Here is a 21,873-nt window from a genome sequence, read left to right on the forward strand (position 1 = left end):
CAAGAGACAGAGACTTGAGAATGAGGAGGAGAAAGACATTACAAGACAACGATAATATGCACCAGTATTTACAGGCAGAAAATGTTTTGGTCTTATTATTCTGCTTTTGTGAAGAATTTTAAAGTGTTCCTTAAAAGCATTATGACATATAGTAACACTTGTCTTTTGGGCTTACAGATTCATAATAATATGCTAACTTATTTCCCTGGAGACATGGGGAAAACAACAATACTTACAAGGCTAATAAAGAGCAACTTCATGATTTAAATCCTTCGGTTGCATTTCATATGCCTGCTCCTTTATTGCATAACAGATTTTGGCACAAAAGTAGAGTTAATTATTGATGCTTCACTTCCAGCTCAAATCTGGACAATTATTGTATTCAAACACCTATTTCACTTAATTTTATGTTAGATGCCAAAAATCAGTTCAAACTTTAATTATGTCAAAATATCTTCCATCTTAAAACCACACAGTATGTAAAGATATACAAGACATAAAAAGAAACAAACATGAAAGATGCTGTTGAACTACTTTGCAATACATACTGCCCGCTTCATTTCCTCAAGTCTCCTCTTTCCAATCACTTTCTGACAATCACAATATAGTATTTTAATATGATTTGCATATTTAGATCTATAATTGCAATTTCAATTTTAGAAATTCAGTTAGAGCCTTGTTAGATTTTTTTTCTTATTGCACATGTAAGAATTTGGGCACTAGCATATTTTTAAGTAGAGCATTTGTTCTTTTAAGACAAGCTAAAGTGGTAGAGAACTGAAAGCATCTGTATTTCTAGTTTGGAGCTATGTTTGTCTAGTCACATTCAAATATTTCCTAAAGGAACATAATTATCTTTTTCTATTAAAAAAATATGAGGAAAGCTGAAAAATATGGTCTGCAATATAATATGGAGATATTAGACTCCTTTCAATGCCATATTATTTCCAAGTTGCAGCATATGGAGGGCATTCAGAAAGACTTTCAATAAAAGTTTCAGTAGCTATTTGAAACTGTATGAGGTACACAAACAGCTGTGCCTATATAAGAGAGAAAGGTACAGTACATAGATATGATGTATGGTCCTCCAAGGCTAATACATGGGACTTCCCTTAAGGAAATTAAATTTGAGACTCCAAATATCTTGGCAGTATGCTTTTAAAAATATAAACAAATAAACTGGATACATTACAACTGCTCTCTAGAGTTACTTGTTACAAATGTTGTAGAATCTATTTAGAAAACATAAACCAGTGGTTTTCAGAAGTGTTTTCAATCCTCCTCTTGGTCACTAGATGGCAGAAATGCACAATACTTAACCAACAAAAAGCACTAAAAAATGAGAGCAAATTTATGATGAAAAGAAAGTGAGTTTTTATAAGGCTACAGAAACAGGACCTGGAGGAAACTGATTGTTAGGCCATCAGATCAAAAATAAACATTTTGGAGCTCACAGTTCTTCACGTATTATCCTTGCGATTTTATTTGGCCACTAATATTTTAGGTGCTGTCACAATCCCATCTAAAACAATATTTTCTGAGATTTATAAAAATGTGCTCAGGAAGGAAATATAAAACATGGATGGGCTCTTGTTGCTTTGCAAAATTTACACAGAAACAAACATGCATCGAGCTGAGTGAAATTTTTTTGACTAACAGTTTGTCAAAAATGCAGTTTCATGACAACTGAAACAATTTGTGAATTTGGGTTGAATTCAGTGAATGTTTTGTGGAAAAAAATTATTATTATTATTATTTTAGAAAAAGTCTAAAAATTTTGTTTTGATATTTTCAAAACTATTGTTTCAAAACAGTATTTCATTTAGAAATTTAGTTAATTAAAAAAAAAACAACACCACAGATGATAGTACTATGGTATACACAAAAACTAAACCACTCCCCTCTCCAAAAAAAAAAAAAAAAAAAACGCACACACACAATAACCCACCCAGAACAATTATTCTTACTGCTTTTTTTCTCCCCGTTGCTAACTCAAAAACAAGTTCATGTTTGTTTTATTTATTTTAATTGAAATGTTGCAGGCAAACAAGTCCCTAATGTAAAATAACTTTTGGTATTCAGGGAAAACAAAACAACAGTTACTTCATTTTTCAAAGGTGGCTGTGTACATACAATGTAACCTCTCCTTCAAACCTACTGCATCAATGGTCTGAAAAGCCATTCTTCAAGAAGTTATTTTATTTACAAGTCACCAAGTCACTATCTTTACCATAGTCTGCTCACACCTGTTGCAGATCACCTGATACATAGTCATTTTAGGATAAATGGTGCAAATTACATACAGTCTTATGTAGGAAGTATGTAGTCCCCTCCCGTCAGCATAATCTCCCCTGGAGTTTTCTAATGCAAGCTACTATCCCGGATGCTCTGTGAGCTGGTCCAGGGATATGGCAACTTGTTCACTGGAGGAACTGCTTGCAGGAACTATTATTGTGGTCAGGCCTGGCACAGGTGAAAAAGAGGCTTCTTGCATGCCTCCACTGAATCCCTGTGCAAAGTCTGCTCACAGTTTTGCCCTTTATTTTACATCTTCCTGTTAATGCTTGCTTTGCATGCACTCTTGATCTCTTTCTGCCATAGTCACAGAAGCGATTTTTTTTTGACAGAAAGAAGTTTTACAAATCATTTCACTTTTGTGATCACACAAACAGTCAGAAGTGATTTATCCAAAGCCTCCTACTGTTTATATTTGGTTCAGTGATGCAGTCAAGGATCAAAGGCAAAACCACATGACTTTTGTGACCACTTAAGTGGCACAAATTGCAAATACTCAAAGGAATAGTTCACGGCCAATAATCTGTGAGCGAGCCACAGGCTGAAATTTGTTTGCATGAAACATATTCCATAACTGCAACTAATGGACAAATTAGTAACAACTGAAGTCTGTTCGTGGATAGTTTATGAACAGAAAAGGGGTAAATCTGCTACTTAAATTGTTCATTGAAAATTGTTCGCCAAGTTCCAGATACAGATTTTCCCATTCAATATGGCAGCAAAAATGCAATTTTGGGCTACACAGGCAAATGTATCCCTTCTTGAAGTAAGGAAGTTACAGTCCCTCCATACAGCTCTGGTATACCTGCAAACAACTGACAATGCTCCACTTGAGACATTTTCTTCAGTGGAGTTTTAATTTACAACAGCAGAAAAATTGGCTGTATTGAATTCTGGGTGAATTCAGTCAACAGCAGCAAGTGATTGATTAGATTTATTAAAAAAGATTTAAAAAACTAAGACAAACTACTGCTAAGGGGGACAATAACAACAATCTGTGAATGTCTGAAGGGTGTCTAAACACCAAAGGAGGAAAGACAATTCAATGGCTGGGCCAAAGGGGTACTGTACATAGCTTGGAATAATTTAATTAAAAGTTAAGGAAAGGGAAATTTAGGTTGACTATGAAGAAAAATAGTAGAATATATTAGAATTACAATAGAATATATATAAGAAATAGTCTTCACCACTTGGAACTTTTACTACCAGAAGGGACATTGTAGAAAACACTCCCACACTGGGAGGCAAAAGGAGTGGATGATTTAATGGCTCTTCCCATCTCTAACTTCTATGATTCTAGAATACCAGAGAAGAAATCAAAGCAATAAAATGCTTAGGCTTTATTTAAAATGATGGCAGTCCTAATGGTGTCTCACTGTGGCTGTTCTTCAAACACGGATACTGCCACAGCTGGTGCTAGATTCCTTTTTATCTGCTTACTCCACCTCCATCAATACTATCCTGTCTGGGCAATTAACTCTGACACAAAGCTCCAACTAGAATCAATACCTTCCTTTTTTCCTAACATCTATAGCTTTATGATTGAAAGGCAATTTCAGACATTTAACGTGGTTTTCCTATCACAGAGGATGAAGTAGAAGTATTAAATACTGTGTGGTATTTTTGTAAACCACTGCTCAACATATTACTGGAATGTATTCATTTTTTTACAGTGCTATTTAATTCAGCATATTGTAAGCCCACCCAAAGCAATGAGGATTTCAGGGTTGAAAATTTAGCTGTGTTGGATAAAGCACAACTCTTGTGTGTTACAAAATGAGAGTAAATTATTAAAGAAGAATCAGCCCTCTAAGACTGATGTCACTGTTTTCACAGAACAATTTCATTTTCAACCTAGCTTCACTACAACTGGAAATACAGTCTACACACATTACAATGCACTGTAGTCATTTGGTTGAAATAATCTGTAAAATGATTTTTTTAAACCCCAAACTGTTCTTTTTGTTGGCATTGTTTCCTTGGGAAGACTCTCCTCTCCACAGAAGTGTTTGCTTAGACTGGAGAATTTCCCTTTTATTACCATCATCATTTTTTTGGTATAGTGTTATGCTAGAAATATTGAGGATTTTATGAAGCATGACCTCAGTTCACATGAAGGTGCTAGCACGGGTATGACTGCTTCTAAAACTGTGGATGGAAGAAATGGCAAGGGAGTCTCCTTTTCTAAGATGAAAACTAGAAGTGAACCTCCCTAAAGAAAACACAGGAATATTTGTGATCTTATTATCGTTAAATCAACCCCTAGAAAAAACTGGTACAACTCCACTGACTGACAAAGTAAACCCAACCTATACACTGTTCAAACTGATTGGCTCCAGATATGATAAAACTTTTTTCTTCACTGTGTTTCACCTTACTCCAACTTTCCTTTCAAAAATAACAATCAGGAATGAAATGCAAATAAACTAGCACGAAAGACAGACAGAAAGAGAACTAGAGGTGAAGAGAGTGAGAAGGAATCCATGATGATGTGGTGAGGATAAAGGTTTTATCGATATACGTTTGGGATACCAGTGCTCACAAATGACAAATGCATGAGTCATGCAGTTCATTCCAAATGAGGGTTGATAAATATTTTGTGCACTAACCCACACCAGCAAGTATTTTCCATAGACGATGCCACATCCATAGTAAAACTATTTTAGAAATGTTTTCCAGAGATTGTTTTTAAAAAAGTAAAGCCTTTATTGATGCTGCTTCTCCATTAATGTGGCATTTCTAGACCACTGGAGGGGAGGAAAGAAACTAACTGGCTTCCCACTATAACTGAACAATAAGCTACGGATCGTTAAGATCATGTGAGTCCTTTTTTTATCTTGATGACTGTGGCAATGCATGATGTAAGGGGCTATATTTCAGTTCTTGCTATGAACGTTTACTTCTCTGGAGACAGAGTTTAATCCTGAGTTAAGAGGGGTTTGGTTTCTATTGTTTTGTTTTAATTGGATTATACTGTCCATCTGTCTATTTCCCTTTGCCTCATTCACAGAGACTTAGGGTATACCTTCACTACCCACCATACTGGCGGGCAGTGACTGATCCAGCGGGGATCGATTTATTGCATCTAGTCTAGATGCGATAAATCGACCTCCAAGTGCTCTCCTGTTGACTCCTATACCCGAGTGCTGCGAGAGGCGCAGGCAGAGTCGATGGGGGAGCGGCAGCAATCGACTCACCGCGGTAAAGACACCACGGTAAATTGATCTAAGTACATCAACTTCAGCTACGTTATTCACGTAGCTGAAGTTGTGTAACTTAGATCGATTCCCCCCCCCCCCAGTGTAGACCAAGGCTGAGACATCAATTAACCTATTTAACCAGCTGGGCCAGTTCTAGTGATATTAAGGAGATGGCACCATAAATTTGCAGGAAGTCATATCTGATCCCAGCAGTATCTTTACCTTAGGTGAACTCACCTCAGCTGAATGACACGAAAGTGCAGTGCAATCAACTGGAAATACCTGATGTATTAATAATGAAACAGACCACATTAATGTGCCCTTCCATATACCTCCCATACATAAGGGAATCCTGTTAATCTGTATCTGAAAATCCTATAGCCCATGGAAACATCACTCTGAGGAAAAAACACGTTTGGATTGTTGGGATGAACATCAGGGTGTGATAAAATGCTGAACATCATTCCATTTGTATAACCTGGATTAACTTTTAAATAATAGAGATATTCCCTAGTGGGTCATTGAGTTTATCTGTTAACCTGGTAACTAATATCCTTTGCTGTGCCAGAGGTCCACCCAGTACAGCTGGAGTAAAATGAAGAAGGGCAAAGGTGGCTTGAAGCCTTCCTTTATGCATTCAAACCTGAAGGAAGCCAGGGATCAGTTCAGGAAACACTGGTGTACAGTGCATTCTGGATACTTCCCCTTCTACCACATCCTACCCTTTATACCTAGGGCTTGGGAATTCTCCTGTGCTGGGGGAATCCTTCCACTGCCTGCTTATGTCAGCATCATAGTCCCTTTACACTGCCAGGGAGTTGCAAAGGGCTATTGGAATAGTGCTTTGTTGTGGCAAAAGGAAAAAAAAATGTTTGTACCATAATTGGGTTCCTTAGGCAGAACAAACTATCTAAAGCAAAAGTGGGCAAACTACGGCCCGTGGGCCACATTCGGCCAGCGGGACTGTTCTGCCTGGCCCTTGAGCTCCCGGCTGGGGAGGCTAGCCCCCGGCCCCTCCCCTGCAGCCATGCCCCCACACGGGCGGCAGGGTTGCGTGCTCCTGCCAAGTGGAGTGGCAGCGTGTCTAGCTCCAGCCGGGCAGCACAGCTACCAGACATGCTGCTATGAGTGGAATGGTAAGGAGACCGGTGCCGGGGGGGTTGGATAAGGGGCATGGGGTCTCAGGGGACAGGGAGCGGTTGGATGGGGTAAAGGTTTGCGGGGGGGAGGGGGCGGTCAGGGGATGGGTGGCAAGGGTGGTTGGATAGGTGTAGGGTCCTGGGGGGCCTGTCGGGGGCGGACGGGTGAATGGGGTCAGGGCAGTCAGGGGACTGGGAGCAGGGGGGTTGGATAGGGGGTGGGATCCCAGGGGTTGGTTGGGGGGGGCGGGAGAGGTCGGTTAGGGGACAAGGAGCAGGGGGGGTTGGATGGGTCAAGGTTCTGAGGGGGGCAGTCAGGGGGCAGAAAGTGTGAGGGGGCGGATAGGGGGCGGGGGCCAGGCTGTTTGGGGAGGCACAGCCTTCCCTACCTGGCCCTCCATAGAGTTTTGCAACCCCAGTGTGGCCCTCTGGCCAAAAAGTTTGCCCACCCCGATCTAAAGGATGGAAGGTAACAAAAATTCATCATTAACACATATTGCTGGATTTGCACATTATTTGTTTATCACAGCATCTAGGAACAACATTTAAGGAGCTGAGGTTATGGCTGTAAATGATAGATCTGGCAGGAAACTTTGATGAATCAGAGTGAATTCTTTCATTAAGGACCCTTCTGCTCTAAAATAAAAAAAAAGACACAAGAAGACCTAGTGAAGGATTAGAGTATTGAACATTATACACAAACCTTAGGCTGACTTCACAGACAAGTTCGGTCACTCAACAGGGAAGGAGAGCCTTCAAAAAGATGTAGCCAGGCAACAGGCAAAAGTGAGACTGCAAAAAACAATCAGGGGGCAAATGCTTTTGCCTGGATCAGGGACGATTCTCCCTACCTAATGGGAAGGAGTCTCATACAGTATTTAACTTACTTTTCCTATAAAATGATGTCTGCTTTAGCAAAACTAGTTTCTAAAAACTGTAGAAAGTGCATGAGTTCTCTAATATTACTATTTATTATTTAGATTGTGGTACCACCCCAAGTAAATCAAGCTCTCCTTGCCCCCAAGAACATATAGTGAAAACAATCATCCCTTTGTAGTGGGGGGCATTGGCTCATCATTCATGTTGCATTCCCCGTCAGTACCTGGCTAACCCTTGGGAAGCTAATGATACAACCTAGCAGACCAAATTCTATGGATTCACTGAATTCTGATCATTTTCCAGCCATCACCCTGAATGTGCTGCCATCCCCAGGCTTTCTAGTCATTGATCCAGCTTTAAGAGTTCTCCAACTAAACATTGGCATCCAAGCACAATATAATCAGCTAAATCACTCATCGTCACAGCATTGACATTGTCTATTTACAAGAGACCCCAAATATATATATAAAAAGAGGCCATCAATTAATTTGATCGGCTCTGTCACACTGCACATGCTAAATACATTCGAGCAACATATATTCTCTCAGACATCTCTGATGCTGCCCCACTGTCATTGACCAACTACTGTGACGCCATTCAGGTTGCTGACTTCCAGGTTGCAAATAACCACCAAGTGCGAACTGGGAAGAGCCAGTCTTACCCACTCTCACTCACCCAGCTGTGTATGTGGATGAATTCAACAGCCACCACACTCACTGGGGTTACTCAGAGCCAGATGCAGATGGCGAACAACTGGTGGACAACAACCATCAAACAACCATCTTGTTCTCGTCCATGACCCAAAACAGTGGGGTACATGTCACTCAGCTTCTCTATAAACACATGCACTCCTGATGCATGTGGTTTATCACAGAGCAAAGTGGGAATTATTTGTGTGGGGGGGTCCCTTTGTTAAAAATAATGGTAACCATCACTGCATTAATTTCACTGGGAGCTTTGCCTGAAAAAGTACTTCAGGATTTGAACTAAAGGGGAAGCCTGTGTTTTGTATTAAGGATGGAAGAGCTTCCAAATAGTAGGCTGGCACACATTAATTCCATTAATATTTCTCTTGCCATCTCTGCTTTTTCCCCCATTCTTTCTCTATATTTCTTTTTAACCCTGACTGCTCAGCTTCATTTTGTGCCCTCTATTTTTACTCAACACCTTATTGTTCTCTCCACACCCTTAACCGTCTTTCCTAAGCAAAAGATGAGACCAACAACATCAGAATCTTTCCCATTGTTCAAGTGAGTTGGGCCAGATTAGTTCAAGTTTTAACTGTTTTTGATTTCATTATTGTATAGGTCAATGATTATTTATGGCAATGACGGTTTATAAATGAATGCTTTGGATTGTCTGCCCAGGTTGTGAGCAGTGACAATTAAATCAAACTTACCTTTTAAAAAAGCAGCCTAATCTCAGACGCTTCTCCTTTCAAGCTGGTGTTCACTGCCATGCAAATGTCACAAGGTATCTCTCACAACCTCTCTTAGGGAATTGAACTTATGTATAAAGAGCAAAATGGGCCTGGTAAATGTCCCATGCAATATAACCCACCTGTCTGCTGAAATGGACAGCTTGCAAAGACAACATCTGTTACATTCCTTCACTTACTTGGTGTGCAGGACGAAGAACTGCTCTGTCAAACTGGGCCTGGTGTGTGTGTTTTGATATCAGCGATTAAAATGAAAAAGCAATTTACTTACCAAGCCAACTTCTGTTTAAATACACTGACACAAACACTGGAGGGACTGTGAAGAAATCTACTACCGAGTTAACTTCCAGCCAAAACCACAGCTTGTCATTGGCTGCAATGAACTAGAAAAAGAAAAGGGAGAAAGAATCAATTTATAAGCATGTTGATAGATCTGTGTGCAATATTCTCCTTTCTAAAGATTAAGTTCCAGTTTTACTTTAGGAGTTAGTGGAGCAACATTTAGTGTCCTCAGATCAATCACAACTAGACAGTGGTTTTATCTGGAGGATAAAACTATTACCTGACAACATTACCTGGCAAAACCAAATTAACAAAGGGAGGCCATATATCAAGTAGAGAAATGAAGAACATTTATGCATTGAGTTCTCAGACTTGTTGCGAGGAGACAGATTCAACAAATCATTCTTTTAGCATTTAGCAAGACTATTTCAGGTAATCTTTTTTTTATAAAAAGTCACAGGGGCAGTGGGGCGGGGGGGTTAAGTCAAACTGTAAATGAGACTTCATTCAAATGGAGTTTGCTGTTTGCAAAATACCCTGGTTTTACTATAATGGTATTGAATAGAAATGCTGTGAAAGTATGGTGAAGGTAATTCATTTAAATAATTAATAACTCTCAAACAAATTCCATAAATGCAGCAGGATAAACTCCTGGGATAATCCTTATCATGCTTCAAGTGTTTGCATGCCGTCAGTGAGGTACTTGGCAATATTTTGTGCCTCCCAAAGCCATGATTAGCTCTTGAAAACCATAGCTCTATCATGCCTTATTGCCTGACTATCTGGTAATTCATTTAAATTTGTGTTTTGTCTTCATTATTTCTCCGTTGCAGCAAACTTGGATGCCGGCTGACTAAGAATTTACATAGGATGCATGCATGTGTTTGGACACATCTTCTAGAGCTGTAGATATAGGAATATTTATACGATTGTGAGTTGCATTTCATTATTTCAGAGGGAAGAGATGGAGAAGGGTACCATTAAATAATGTTTCTTCAAATAACTTAACTTGCCAGTAAGTCTTCACAAAAGCACTTTAGTCTGTCAGACTATACTGAAAGAACTTCAGGTAGGAAATAATTGTTATATATCTAGCAAATTCACTAGTAAGCCAGTTCTGCCACCTTACTCAAGTTGAGTAAAAACTTATTCCATACTCAGCGTAAATCAACATGGGTAATACATGCATAAATGATTCTCTGTGTGCAAAATGTGTCACAGACCTAAGAAGAGATTAGGACGCCTCTGAATTTGTAGTTGCTGGCAATTTACAGGTACTGTGTATTGAATCTATTCTGACAAGGAGTCAGAATATCTTGATGGTATAGTGGTCACCTTTAAAAACCTTAAATAATCATATCTTAGTATTTGGCATACATTCCATTATGTATTTGTGATGCAGAATATGGGAAGTATAGATCATTTCAGTATTTGCAATATTTTCTAATCTATTTATCAAAGGGCTAATGACTGTATCTAGCCCAGGTCAAACTGAACAGATAAAATAACAACCAACCCAGACCTTTTGTTCAAATCACAAACCAAATTTTTTACTGGTTCCTAAAACGTTGGTAAACTTTTTCTTAACTTTTTATTCTCAAACACTGCTGCACTTCCAGGTTCTGAGAAGAAACAAAAGCAGACATGACAAAATAAAAAAACACTGTGTGAACCACAAACAGGATACAGAGGAAAGCTCATCACAGCATGTTTAAAAGATTTCCAGCCTAATTTTGCAGACCTTCAAATCTTTTCAGGTTCTCCCATCAGCATTAGTAGCCATGCAGTCCTGGAAAACTTCCACTGCTTCTGCTCTCACAGCTAGCAACAAGTAATGTTAATTTCTAGTGCAAAGCCCATTCCCCTGAATTTAGCCAAACACCCCAGCATGCATTATGGGTACAATTGGCCCAAATATTTTTTGTAAATGACTAGTGATTTTAGGTACTTTGATTTTTGGATGCCCAACTTGATTCCCATTAAAGAGACCGGGTTTTAAGAAAGCGACCAATGATACATTTTCAAAATCAAATGTTCTCTAAGAACCTAGCACTTCGGACAGGTGCTAGATTGATAGCCTTGCAGAAACAGGATGCAGCAGTGAACTTCCCCATGCTACCTCACCAACCTGAAACTTAAACTGGAGCAAACACACTGAGGACCACAAGGGTAGTTCAATCACTCAGCCTGAGATTGCCAAGAAGGATGGGTGTTTAATGCCAGTTGTTGGGCAGTTTTGGTGATGTAGACATCAGTGCATTGGGAACTGGACTGAGATCAAATTCCACACTGGCCACTGTGCAGTATCAGATGATAGTGGATTGGCAGTAGTCTACATTGTCAATTGCAATCCCCTTACCCAGTCTCCTCACCACTGTTACTTAGAGGCTCTCAGCCCTCAGCCAAAATCTTTACTTACAGGTCTCAGAAACCACGTTAATTTCTTGCATCAATTGTCCATGAAGAGTTAGGCAGCTGTCAAATAATCTCCAAGTACAATCATTGCATTCCCTACCCTGAACCACTCAACATAATTCAAGGTACTTACACGCAAGCCGAAGTAGAGTAGGAAGAATACGTTGAAAGCCATGTCTATCTGTAACGTGAAATCTTTGTAGAAATTCTGGCAGGATTCTATTGGGCTATTTGAAAGAAAAAGAAATTGAATAAACTAGTGGCATCAGAGTGCGTGGAAAATGTCAAAAACTATTTTTTTTCTTTTCCCCCCTGCTTTGTTTTGAGAAAGGCCTGAATGTAGGAGCTACCATTTTGTTTTCCCATCCCCCTGTAAAGTACAAGCAGGCATTTCCAAAAAGAACATTTAATTCATTCAGTTAGTCACTCATTCATTCCCAGTGCTCACATGTTCAGGTAACTACCTGAAAAGAAACATGCAGACATCTTAAGGAAAGACAAGCAGGAGAATACCTTGGGATCCCCTAACTCCACATTAACCCTTAAAGAACTGACTTCTTTTTATTTAACAACTACAGTAGTTTAGGAACTAAATCTAACAGGCACACAATTACACTGAAACATTAAACATTTCAAATTAATGTCAAAACCTTAAAAACTCTAGTTGCTTATGAATACATCACCCATTAGCAACCTGGGGGAGTTTGTGTTGATAGGATTCCTTGTTTTCATAAAGATTTTTTTTAACATGGCTAGTTACATACTTTATGTACAGTACTATGACCTGAGTAGGAAAGCAGTATAGCCCACTAGTAAAATTAAACAACAATAAAATTGTGGAATTTGAAGCAGTACTCTAAGGGTTAATTTTTGCATGCAGGTTAATTAATTACCTTTGTGTGTGCAAGCAGACATTGCACATTCTAGCATATTATATTAAGAGTAAGGTAGGTCCAACTCCAAAGCATACTCTATACAAACTGGTACTTTATGACATACTTAGATCTACAGGCTCAGAGAGGTAAGGAAGGAGATCTTTTCTATGTATATAATTAGTGATTTATTTTTGAAATTCCTAGATCAGATTAGGGAAGCCACAGAAAGGTCTTCAAGTTGCAGACCAAGGTAAACAGCATGTCCCAATATATATAGCAAAAGATCATTTAATCATCATAGTTATATAAAGAGGAAGGGGAAAATATACTTCCTAGCTGGAAAGTTCTTGATCATTTAGAACCTTGGAAAACACACTTTTAAGATAGAGATGCAGAATTTTCTTGGCTTCCCCAGTGCAAATAAATCACTGAGTGTAATACCAGTTAGTATAGTTGTACCTCTGCAAATATGATGCTGAATTGCTCAACAAGCAAGGTTCTAGGCATTATGAATGTCAGTAACCTAATTTAAGGCATAAAAGAAATTAGCTAGGCTACCAGGTCATTTTAGCATGCAGTCAAGTTCTCTCCATTTCTTGTATACACTACAGGTCAAACAAGTTAAGTATGGCATGCCCTCTCTTGACTTTAGATGCATAAAAATATGGCAAAAGTCTCCCTGACATACAGTAGCCTAGTGTTTTAAGAAACCTCAGTGCTGTAGGAAACTGTATTCAAAATGTTTATAAAGAAAGACTGTTTTGCTAAGATGTGAACATTATGAAACATACTACCTATATTATAACTGAAAAAACTGATTTACAAAAGCAGGGAGAAAGAAAAAAACAGCCAAAAATTAATTTATGGTATTGAAATTTGCATCTGACACTCTACTCATACAGATTTAGTTACAAAGAAGGGGAGGATGTAAGCAAAGAACCAGTAAGTGCACCTTGTGTGAGGGCATTTTTGAGAGTAAAGGATCTTGTTATAACAAGGCAGGATATACATTTGAGTCACTATGTACCATAGCAACAAAACCCGAAGGAAGTACAATAGAAACAGGACAAATTATGCTGCACCAACACAGGGTCTGAGGACCTCTAGCTCTCAGTTACACCATTGCAAAATCAGCAGTAACTCCACTGAAGTCAATGGAATTACACAGGTGTAACACCAGACAAAAATAATCAGGCCTATTGTCTTCCCCTCCCCTGCCACGTAGTGTTCAGAGTGCTTGCTGTTGGAAGAAGTCAGCCAGGGTTGCAGTTAATGCCTGCATCTCTGTACCACTGTCCTTTCCAGAAATCCATAAGATTTGTACAGGTTAGCTAATGCTAACCATGGCTTCTCGTGTTTCTGCAGCACTTAGCAAAATTCAGAACTCTGGGTGTTATCAAAATATAAATACCACCACTATTACTCATACCTCTCAAGTGTCCCTTATTTCAAGTCCTTCATTTTTAGTCCCAAAATTACTTCCATTGTACACAAATGTGGTGTCCTTTCACTTTTATTGTTGAAAATCATTTGTATCAGAAATGCAGGATCATGGAAAGGAAGGAAAGCTATTTACTCCAAAAATATGAATTCCACAGTAATTTGACTTTCCCGAATGAATGATGTAGGGTTCGGTCTTTGTCATCCATGGTGCCTTACCTTTGGGCCATGACACTTTGCTATGTTGCTGATGATACCACTCCTAACTGTAACCATTTTCCTCCCCCGTGCTATAGAAAATACGTTACCACAGGTTCCTTTTTTCTCCCTCAAGTCTACAAACAGTATATAGAAAAAAGAAAAAAACTGTACAAAAGAATTCACCATGACATCCTGCAAAGGGTCAGCCTAGGAGAACATGTCCAACAGCTATGCATGGAGATCTTAAAGGAACCAGGGATAAGCACTCTCTCCGTTTCTCTTCAGCCAATAAAACATTAAGGGGCATCTTTTCAGTATAATATGAAGAAAGTATCAGACTTGAAACTCCCAGTAACAATATGGGAGCTGTGCTTATCTCCCTGTACTCCAAGTGGAAAATGTAGTCCCAGAGTTACTGCTGCATTTTGTTTAGAAACAAAACAATTTGGTCAGCTCATACTAAAGGCTCCATTGTCCCCTCTGTACCTGGGCAGGATTCATATTTCCAGGAGGCATGAGATCATGTTAGAATTATTTCTTTTACACTGGAGTTATTTTTAGGAATATAAAAAACATACAGAATATTTTAATTTAGTGGAATTGAACGATGGCATACTTAATTTTCTATTCACTGACACAGGTGTAAATCAAGAGAAACTCCACCGCAGTGGATGGAGTTATATAACTCTAATACTGAGATTCAGACTTGAGATTCAGGCTCAATGGCAGAACGTCTAACCCCATCAAATCTGAACTAATTTTGTCATTCTAATTGCAACATTTATCTGCTCCCCAAAAGCCTGGCTCTATTATGCTGATCCGAAGATGGTTCCAAGAAGCCAGCAACAGCAGAAGCAGCTATGGCTCATTGCCTCTTCAGAACAGACACACACAGCACCTGTTTCATATTACACACGGACATGCTCCTGACAATTTACCAAGGGGCTCTGTAAGCAGTTGCACTCACTGCCGTAGCACCCACTGGTGTCAGAGCATGGCATTGCAGGGTCTTCTTCTCTAGTGACTCCCATTAACAACTCCTTTGGCCCTATAATGGCCTGTCTGTGACTACATCTTCCATAGGCCAGCCCTGTGGCCAGGCCACCTCATTCCAGCTCCGTCCCCTTCTGCAGTAACAGAAGAATCCACACCAACATCCAAACAGAATATTCTTCTGCTCCTCTTGTGCTACACTGAAAATCCCTGCTTTGCAGTTCCTGACTCCCAGGCATTGGAGAGTTGTATTTTGCTCCTTTGGCAAAGCACTGCCTCCCAGGGCTTACTCCCTGAAGGCCTTTCCTCCTAGCAGGTTTTCCCATTGCTTCCCCTCTCCTCCCCAGGGGCTCTGGCAGCTTCTCTCAGGAACCTCCCTATTCCTAACAGACCCTATCCCACAGCCTCCCACAGGAGCCTGACCTGTTCCCTGTGGTTCTCCATATCCTGCCTTCAGCAGGCCCTTCTCAAGACGACACTTACCTTGTTCTTCTTCCCTGGGTCTCCACCTTCACTGAGCTCTTTTCCCATACTATGTAGTCCTCCCTGACCCATTCACAACTGGGACCACTGGTTGTAAGTAAATCCCCTGATCTGCATCAGCTGGGAGATGATTGCTACATAGCAAGGCAGGGCACAACTCCTCTGAAAGGGCCAGGCAGCCTCTGATAGGCCCCAATTGCTTCCCATCCCATTTGCCTGTAAAAATTAGTGTACAAAAAATGCACATGCTACAGACAAGAGAGTTGTAAGACTGGTGGATCTATCCAAAAAAGTGAATGTTCATATTAAATTGCACATTGCTGGAATTGTTTGAACTGTGTTACCAGAAATAAGTGCTAGGCTGAGTATGTGGAGAAGTAGCAGTGTCCACCTTGAATAACTTGAAGTGGTAAATATCTGGTTTGACAGGCTTGGAGTCTCTCTCTCTCTCTCTCTCACACACACACACACACACCCAACCCCTTCCTATTTGGTTCAATCTGACCAAAATTTTTTGTTCTACCGAGGTATTGATGTTATGCCTGCAGATATATGTTTACAAGTCCCACAAATAAGGCATCTACACCAGAGACCAAACCACTACCCTGAACCTAACTTCAACTGATGGCAGAATTTTAACAAGGGGTTCCCAGGAGCCCCCCAAATCCCTTGCAATGCAATGCTTATCACAAAGTTCGGGGTGGAATGTGGCATACCTTGGTTAAATGGAAGAATAAAAGACTAAATCTGGGTTTTCTTTTACTTACTTCCACAACAAGAATCAGGGATTTCCTTAATTTTACTTCTCATATTCACTTTCCTCTGATTTGGGGAGCCCTGACAAGAGACTATTACTCTGTGCCTGTTCTTAGATCACTCATTTCCCTTTTGGGATGGAGGGGAAGGGGTAAAACATTCTAATGTTAAAGGCTTTTTGGGTAGGAAGGGGGCCTGCAAGCTGTGTATAAAGAAGAAGCCTCATGAGAACAGGTTTTCATGTGAAATGTATAGTATTGTCTGGTTCAAGCCAGGTTGAAAATACCACAAGAATATCCGTTTTCACAGTATTTCAGTGCTTGATTGAAAGCCGTGGAGCCCATGTGTTTATCCACAGGATGGGTAAAATATGGGCATGATCAGAGCATGCTCCATCATGATGCTACAGCACTGTTGCTTAGCCATGACCTAGGAAGACCATATATAGTGGGAAGAGGAAAATTCAGTCTCAATTGGCCCATTCAATCCTTATCTCTTTGCGGAGCCAGCCAATCATGCTGACTTTTTTGGGGGAGTTATTGTGAGGTAGATACCTAACGAATGACAGTAGCAGTTGATCACCTCAACCCAGGCCAAATTGAAACTGGTGTTCTATATCTCATTACTAAATCTCTGTTATATCTGTGTCTGGGGCCAGGGGAGTTTTTTGGGTCTTTTTAGAGGGATTAATTCTGCCAGCTGTCAGGTGAAACTGCTAGTTACATTTTATTTTTTATTGTTGTAATTTGTGGCATAGGCACCTAGATAGGTGCCCGTTTTTATTTTTGTATAAGTTCAAAGAATACAGAAAGAAATAGTGAACTTTAGAAAAAATACAAATAAAATAAAAGTACTAAAGTTTTTTAGCTTTCAAGGCATACTTAACTAATAAATATAACTGAGTGAACAGTGTAACACTGTTGCAAAAAAAGGAAACATCATTCTGGGATGTATCAGCAGGAGTGTTGTAAGCTAGAAACAAGAAGTAATTCTTCCGCTCTACTCCATGCTGATTAGGCCTCAACGGGAGTATTGTGTCTAGTTCTGGGTGCCACATTCCAGGAAAGATGTGAAGAAATTGGAGAAAATCTAGAGAAGAGCAACAAAAATGATTAAAGGTCTAGAAAACATGATCTATGAGGGAAGATTGAAAAAAATAGGGTTATTTACTCTGGAGAAAACTGAGAGGGGACATAACAATTTTCAAGTACATAAAAGGTTGCTAGAAGGAGGAAAGAGAAAAATTGTTCTCCTTAACCTCTGAAGATAGAGCAACAAGCAATGGGCTTAAATTGCAGGGCGATTTAGGTTGGATACTTGGAAAAACTTCTAACTGTCAGGGTGGTTAAGCACTGGAATAAATCTTAAAAATCTCCAGTGATGGTGACTCCACAAACACTGGTCAGGGTTGGTCTAGATAATGCTTAGTCCTGGCATGAGTGCAGGGGACTGGACTAGATGGCCTCTCGAGGTCCCTTCCAGTTCTATGATTCTATTACCTCTGCCCACTGATATAGTTATTTACTATTCTAAGTATAGGATACAAACTGATCCCAGTTATTGTAATGTGACCATTGATCATTATTGTAATGTAGTACAGTATTTCAAATTCTGTGTCTTTGGATGTTAAATATAGCTACTGGAGCTTGCCGCAATAGGGGGAAAGATGGAGGAAAGGCATTGCATATTGTAACTAAAACCTACCTAGAATCCACATGACAGGTTTGGCTTGGAAGGAAAACACTAGCACAGGGCTGCAAAGTTTGGGCTGCAAGAAATATTTATTTGCTTATGAAATTTACATTAAAAAAGATTATATTGGTATTATGAGGACCATTTCACAGAGGTGCTGAACTCCCCCAATTCCCATTACAAAACATAGGCATGATTCTGCAAGACTTTAAGCACCACATACATTTGGAGGAAGTCTGACCTGGCAATGTCCCCTTAAATCCATTTATACATTTTGAGGGAGACAGAGTTAAGGTTAAGGTGATTGGTTTAAAGGTTTGGGTTCGTTTTTTGTTTGTTTGTTTGTTTGTTTGTTTTTACTATGTTTCAGTGACACAATATTAACATGAAACTATGCCAAAGACGAGAATTATCATTTATGAGGGCAGAAGTTCATCTGAAGAAGTGTGTCTTTGCTTACTCTTACCCTGGATAGCATCACATACCCTGGTCAGGTATACCAAGAATAACTACTTAGCAAAGACAAGCAAATAATGAAAGACAAGAACCCGCTGTGCAGTTATAAAAATGGACTCTTAGCAAGCAAATTTTACATCCTGGTGAAGTAAATATCATAATTAAAATAAATCAGAGTGAGACTCTCAGTAAGAATCTGAAGTGTTGGACAGCCATAAGGGACATGACAGATTTTCTTTTTCTTTTCTTTTTTCTTTAATTCAAGTGCCTTTCATTTATTAACCATGTTTTCTGGACCAAGCAAATTTCCTTAATTGAAAAGCAAACATTGCTTTCCTGCAACACATATATTAATTGATCTGTTCTAAATGCAAGCCAGTTAGTTAAGTGGCTAAGTTTGGAAGGCCTCACTTTAAAGCCTGACTCAATAATTTCTCCAGCGCCCCAAGGCTTTTAATTATTTTTCTGATGGACCAACATTATATGGCCAAATAACTGGGAAGTCTCCTCATTGATGGTGCTTTTAGGTACCACTACAAAGGATATGTAGGAAGGGGCTGTTTTCTGTCAAAAGGAACACTTGCCATTTGGATCAGAACAATATTTTAAACAGAGGAAAGAGAGGACCCACCATAGCACAAATGATACATACTCGTATCTAAGAGCAACGTAGCAGCCCCTAGGACTGGGATCCATTGAACAAAATGTTCACATGATAAAAAGCTCAGGGCTCTACATTTACAAGTATTATCTTCCTCTTGTTCATCCTCTGAGATTAAGCATAAATGACACACACTCTTGCTGTGACACAATCTTTTATCCTAAGACCCAATTATTGCTGTTTTTAATTTACAAAATCAGGGTCAGATTCTGATCTCATTCATTCCGGTGTAAATCTGGAGTAAGTCCACTAAAGATAATGGAAGAACTCCATTCTCCACGCTGTTCTAGAAGACAGCAGAATCTGGCCCTGGGTTGAACAGAAGCACATTTAGGACTCTGGTAAAGGGATGTGTTTATTTCTATGGTTACAGTATTTTCTAAAATATGATTCAATGCAGGGAGCTATAGTTTAAACCAGTTAGTAGAAGAGGCCCCAATTATGGTCCCACTGAATTCTATGGGTGCTTTGACACCCACGCTCCTTATCCTTCCTTCATCCCTTGCTACGGATGCTGACACTAACATTCTCATTTCCCCCAGGCTCGAATCCCTAGACTACATGTTTGAATCCTCCCCATTCTGTTTCTTGCTATTGCCAAACCCTGTTGTTTCTTTTTTTACACAACATATTTTTGTCGCCACAGCTAAGACACTGGCCATGCCCTCAATGTCTCTCTCCCACAGTACTGCCCCGTACCAACATCTTCCCCAGCCTACTTCCCCACAGCTGGAATAGCCTACCTTATCTCATTCCTCCCTCGCGTGATTCAAATTCCTCTTGAAAATCCATTAATGCCAGGACACTAATCCACACTTCAGCATTACACCATCATGTGATGCCTTTACTCACCCAATTAAAAAACAAAACAAAACCAACAACAAATATCTTCTGGGTCTCCAGTGTGTCTTTGATACATGTACAATTGACTTCATGTAAATTGCAAGCTTCTTGAGACAGCTCCTCTCTCCCCAGCTCCCCAAGAAAACAAAGCAAGATCTTGTCTTTATTTCCCTTTCCTAACATAACATCCCCTTCTACCATTTATGGTCTGGCACAGTACAAACTGGCACTAGAAAAATAACCTTCTAGGTCTAACCTGATTAAAAAATGCATCTCGACTCATCTCTGCAGATGCTATTCCCTATGAAGAACTATTACAATATGTTACCAAGTTCTCAGGGAACTGGGAAAGCTTGATTGACTTGTGGCAATTTCTTCTAGGTAAAACAAACATTGTGTTTTCACCTTACTATAACAAATAAAGGTACAGAAAACAATAATGCTATTAGGAAAAAAACAAAATATGATTGTTAATAAATAATTCCATATTACTGAGTGTATCTCCTATGGCATAAATGAACTGGTCTTCATGAAATCAAGGCCAAAACCACACATCTTTGTTTCATGTTCTTTCACCCATATCACTCAAAGAGGCCACTTTTATGCTAAACCAGTATGTATAGAATTCGTTTATCTTTGGACTTGAGTATCTATAACAAAGCTGCATTTTTATCAGCAAACAGACTAACAAAACCATCAGTTTTTAGGTTTTAGTGGTTAAATTCTGCCCATTATAAATTTACTTCAGCTGACCTGAGTAAATGAGAGTAGAATTGGAAAATAAATCAAAACATGAATGGGAAAATTATGACTCCAATGTGGGTGCAGTAGAGGAGAAGAGGCTGCAGACAGACTCTTTTCCTTTCTCCCTTTTTTGGAGAGGGCAGATACAATGCAGCAGCCAACGTTCCCTACCAGGGGCCACTATCTATTCAATTGTCATCTTGCTGAGGCAGGGGCCACATCTTGTTCTGTGTGTGTGCAACGTGGAACACCCAGGAATACTAATGAATATCAAATGCTGTAGCGAAATAATGATGGGATCCTTTAGGTAACACTGTGGATAAACATGAATGCATACTAGCAGCACCCTGTGACTAATATCCTACCACAATCTCCAAATACATTAATGGTGATGGGACACATTTTAGATGAACGATTCCCAAGTTTTCACACACAACGGTGAAATGCACACAGCCCGGGGAACTGAGCAGAGAATTCAATTGTACTGGGAGGATGGAAATTGGGAACCTATTCAAAAGACAGCTGCGCTGCACATCCTGTTTTGAGCTACTAAATCTACACAAGCATAGATTCAGAAGCCCACCCCTCCCAAACCAAAGCTGACATTTATGAGGCTGGCAAAGGGCATGGTGGGGCAAGGGATGTAGAGACTCCCTGCACCTGTCCAGTTGCTCTCCCCACAATTCTCTCTCTCCCACAAAGCAGATCTATTACAGGGCTTGTGAGTGTGGGGGCATTATTCAGGTCCTCTACCATATATATATATTCACCATGGTTAGTATTTTGATAAGAGTTGCTCTTATCCTGCAGGGTGGGTATGTTAATAGTCATTCCTGTGCTTATGGTCTTTGAAAGGTTATTCCTGTTACTTTAGCCCTCTCCCACATGTAAAACAAGAAGAACCCCATTGCACTCCACTAGTTCCAAGCCATGGGATTCTCTTGGCCAAATTCCGTGGTGACAATGTCATGCAAGCTGCATGTTGGGTGTCAGAAAACAGATACAAGTGGCAAAGTGGTGTAACTCAGACCGATTCATCATTCTGGAAGTGGGTGACATTAATGCAGATTACACATCAAGG

General features: G+C 39.7%; 1 protein-coding gene across 6 annotated transcripts in view; it reads right to left on the bottom strand.

The window, feature by feature from the left end:
- KCNMA1 (potassium calcium-activated channel subfamily M alpha 1) overlaps positions 1 to 21,873 on the bottom strand; it is an 845,861-nt gene that overhangs the window by 275,116 nt on the left and 548,872 nt on the right. For all 6 annotated transcript variants that reach the window (XM_077820942.1, XM_077820941.1, XM_077820940.1 and 3 more), the window contains exons 4-5: positions 11,782 to 11,875; positions 9,223 to 9,334 (exon numbers count right to left, since the gene is read on the bottom strand). In XM_077820942.1, the coding sequence (XP_077677068.1) occupies positions 9,223 to 9,334; positions 11,782 to 11,875 (206 nt within the window). The remainder of the gene's footprint in view (positions 1 to 9,222; positions 9,335 to 11,781; positions 11,876 to 21,873) is intronic.

This window comes from Eretmochelys imbricata, chromosome 7 (assembly GCF_965152235.1).
Source record: "Eretmochelys imbricata isolate rEreImb1 chromosome 7, rEreImb1.hap1, whole genome shotgun sequence".
Lineage (NCBI taxonomy): Eukaryota > Metazoa > Chordata > Testudines > Cheloniidae > Eretmochelys > Eretmochelys imbricata.